A 4,002-nucleotide genomic window follows, 5' to 3' on the forward strand; every position below is an offset into this window, starting at 1 on the left:
AAAAATTAGCCAGGTGTGTGGTGCTAGCACTCAGGAGGCTGAGGCAGGAGGATCATTGCAAGTTCAAGGCTAGCCTGGGCTACAAAGTGAGCTCAAGGCCAGCCTGAACTGCATAGCAAGACCCTGTCTCAAAAAGACAAAAAAAAAAAGAAAAGAAAAAAGAAAAAAAATCTACTTCAAGGCATGTCTCTACTGTCAAAGTGGACAAAGTTGGCAGACAGATCCCAGATCCATGTTGATTAATCCCAGCAAGCCAGCTATAGATTTCCGGTGGGCTAGTGGATAATCCCAGCAAGTCTGTACCTTTAGTTCCACTGAAGTTGAGGCTGATTTCTGGCTGTGAGCCTGGAACCTGATTTGTTCAGCCTGCAACACTCTGTGTGCCTCCTGCCAGCTTCAACTCAGTTCTGCCTCACCCTGACACTGGGAGCTGCTAGATGGAGCCAGCCCATAACTGCTCTGAGTTCTGAGCTCAGTTTGCCCCTTTCCAAGATTGCTATTGGCCAATTGCCCTTTCCTGGGGGTCACCTGAACCTGAATAACTCACTAGGCATTGTAGTCTGCTGCATCCACTGCTCTGTTCCACTGGTGTGTTTCTCTGTGGAGGCCTCTGAGGTTGCCTGTGGTTACCATGTGTCTGCAAGTTCAATGCACCCTACACAGTGAATTAGAGCTCAGGGAGAAAGTGCTGCTTGCACTTTTTTCTTCTGCTTTGAAATCTCTCTTTTTTCTCTTCCTGTGGGTTTCAATTATCACTTCAGATCCTTCCTAGGTCCTGAGGTCCCACTTCCCTCCTCCTTCTCTTCCTCACACTGCTATATTCCAGTGTCTGGACACTAAACCTTGGAGAGGCTGTTTCTCTGCTGTTCATCACTCTGCCATCTTCCTAGAAATTTCTATCTTTAAATTTTAAAACAACTTCTCACTAAGTTTCCTGGCCAGGGTGGAGCTTGCTATCTTCCTCTCTCAGCCTTCCAAGTACTGCAGTTGTGATTGCAGGTGTGATTGCACCACCACATCCAGCAAATATCACCGAGGTTTTTTTTTTTTGTTTTTGTCTTTTTGAGACAGGGTCTCACTATGCAGTTCACATTGTAGCCCAGGCTGGCCTCAAACTCACGGTGATCCTCCTGCCTCAGCCCCCCAAGTGCTAGCATTACAGGCATGCACTACCACGCCGGGCTCATGGAGTTATTAAATCACATGACCAAGGAATATATTATTAGCCTCCCACTAGCTTTGCCACAGATTACACCTCTGAAGTGTGGGTCTTGATAACAGTTGACCAGGTTCCCTTTATAGGGACTTAACATTTGCCTTTGCTTAAACCGCTGACTCTTCATTTGGGCTTCTGCAGGTGTGCAGTAGGTGACTGATGTCAGAGGGCCAAACATGCACCCTCAGATCATGCTAATGCCACTATTTTTCTGAACATGCACCCTGAATAGTGATTACACATGTGAAGACCACTGATTATTTCCCCTTGTGCTTTCTGCTTCCCCTCCTCAGTACTGGCAAGCCTGAAGGAGAACCCAAGCCTTATGCATGCTACCTAAGCGCTTTACAACTAAGTTATATTTAATAAAAAAACTATTTTTTATTTTTTATTTTGAGACAGGATTTCACTGAATTACCCATCATGGCCTTGAATTTGCAATCCTCCTACCTCAGCCTTCCAGCTAACTGGGACTACAGGTGTGTGCCGCTATGCTCAGCTATACCCTGTTTTTTAAAATCATAAATATCCCTGAGATCTACCTTTGGAGAGGCATTCATGCTTGGCTGACTCAATGGATAAACTTGGTCTTTTGCAAAACCACTTATCAGTGACTGGCATACTGTGCAGTGGGCAAAAAGGTCCTGGCTTGGCAACAAATTCATACAGCAAAAGGGTACTTTTCCTGGGAGCTTGTAGAATAAATCCTGCCATTCCTTGCCAGTTCTGGAATTGACGCCTCTGCTGGTACAGCTGCCACTTTGAAGTGGGCTTTAGGGGAAAGCGGGTGAGATTAGTCCATGATACTGTCATACAAGGCACAGCCCTGAATGGGTGCACATTAGTTGAGTCCCGAGTAAGAGGCCCATGGTGGTGGTGGTGGGGTGGAGGGCAGGAGTTTGTGCTATAATTGGCTCTAGGAGTAACACTGCTGGGGGAGGGAGGTTGAGTACACCCAGCAACTATTTTGAGCAGATTGACGGGACATGTGTGCTGGACTGTAATTATTCCATGGCCAAGTTGCTTGCCAGTGGTGTATGGGGGGTGGGGTACTGGGGCGTCAGGAGTAGGACAGCCGGACAGGCAGGCAGGCCAGACGGGGTACCAGCACCTCGACTTCTCTCCCTGGGACACTGTCCAAACTCCAAAGGCCATAGGCCACTCTGAGCGATGGGTGCCGAGGAGGAAGTCCTGGTCACACTGTCAGGGGGCGCACCCTGGGGCTTTCGACTTCACGGGGGGGCCGAACAGAGGAAACCCTTACAAGTGTCCAAGGTAAGGGGAAGGCCCTGAAATGAAGTTTCAGGGAAAGGGGAACCCCAGGGAACCTGGGAAGAGTCCTGTGGTGGCCTAATTGGGAAGGGGGCCGTTGGGGGCTGTGAAGAAGAGGGTGGGGAGTGGGGCAGGTGGGCAAGGATGCATGCTCAAGTCTGGTAGGGGGAGGGGCCTCTGACCTCAGGCTTCTCCTGGGGGGTGTTAGAAAAGGGAATTCCAGCTTCTATGGAGCAGAGAAAAATGGACCTTCAGGTTCCTGCAGTGCGGTGGTAGCAAAGTCTGGGATCTGGCCCTGAGAGTTTGTTCTCCAGTGCGTGTGTACCTCTGCTCCAAACTCCAGGAATGTAGGGAAGGTTCTCATTTCTCTCTCACTAAAGGGATACGTGACAAGCTGAAGCTGTCTCACCAGGCCGGCTCGGCCCTGCCCTGCCCTGCCCTGCCCTGCCCTGCGCTGCCCACGCCTATGCCTTCAGTGCTCCTCTTTCCCTAGGCCAGATCCTTTTTCTCACTAGGCAAGACTTTTTTTAGGTGCTCGTAGGGTCGTGGCAAGATCTGGCCTCTCAGATGAAGTCATTACCCTTTTGGTTTCACTCTGCCGACTTAGTTTTCTGAACTGTAAAATGTGGGTAATAATAGTACCCACTTCATAGAACCATTCTAAGGAATTCACTGACGCTTGTAGCACAGTGCCTAGCACTAAGAACTCAATCAGTGGTCGCCACGTGTGCACATAGGGCACACGGTATGCATGGTGCGCACATGCCTGGGTCCACACTCACATCAGTCTCCCAGAGTCTGGCTGGACTGCCTTGATCTGGAATACTGTTCTAAAGTCTTAACTTGTAGTAGCACCTGGATTCCAAGGCCTTGCAAAGAACAACTGGCCAGTAGGGCTACTGCCCTTAGAGGAAGATCTTGGGGATTTGCTGTCATTTCTAGTACCTGCTCCATGCAGTTTCCTCCAAGCCTCCTCCACTCAGTGGTTACCCATGATATGTGTATTACTCCTGCCGATCTAGACAGGCCCACTCAGCTGCAGCCCCAGGTGCCTCCACTCTTTCATCCTACGTGGGTGCTTTCTGTCCTTTCCTTTTCGTTCTGTTCCCATTGGAGTCCTCCATCACCTATAATCTCTCCTCCAACACCTTAGATCCGAAGAAGGAGCCAGGCTGGCAGAGCAGGACTCCGAGAGAGGGACCAGCTCTTGGCAATCAATGGGGTTTCTTGTACCAGCCTCTCTCATGCCAGTGCCATGAGCCTCATCGATGCCTCAGGGACTCAGCTTGTCCTCACTGTGCGCCGGTATGGACCCTCCCCACCTTTTACCCTAGTCCAAGGCTCCTAGGGCTCTCCTTTGCCTGCTTTAGTTCTAGGTCTCACTGGTCTAGCTTCAGCAACTAACAAGTACCTCTTCCTTCTTGTGTATTTTTGCTAGAGTTTTTTTTTTTTTTTTTTGGTTTTTCTCCGGTACCGGGAACTGAACTCACGACCTTGCGCTTGCCAGGCAGGCG

General features: G+C 49.8%; 1 protein-coding gene across 1 annotated transcript in view; it reads left to right on the plus strand.

The window, feature by feature from the left end:
- The first annotated feature begins 2,163 nt into the window (after window positions 1-2,163).
- The window catches only part of Synpo2l (synaptopodin 2-like), an 8,906-nt gene continuing 7,067 nt past the window's right edge, over window positions 2,164-4,002 (plus strand). The window contains exons 1-2 of the mRNA XM_005389968.2: window positions 2,164-2,491; window positions 3,642-3,793. Coding sequence (XP_005390025.1) covers window positions 2,387-2,491; window positions 3,642-3,793 — 257 coding nt within the window. The 5' untranslated portion in view covers window positions 2,164-2,386. The remainder of the gene's footprint in view (window positions 2,492-3,641; window positions 3,794-4,002) is intronic.

The sequence above is a fragment of the Chinchilla lanigera genome, unplaced genomic scaffold (assembly GCF_000276665.1).
Source record: "Chinchilla lanigera isolate Chin_1 unplaced genomic scaffold, ChiLan1.0 scaffold00036, whole genome shotgun sequence".
Classification (NCBI taxonomy): Eukaryota; Metazoa; Chordata; class Mammalia; order Rodentia; family Chinchillidae; genus Chinchilla; species Chinchilla lanigera.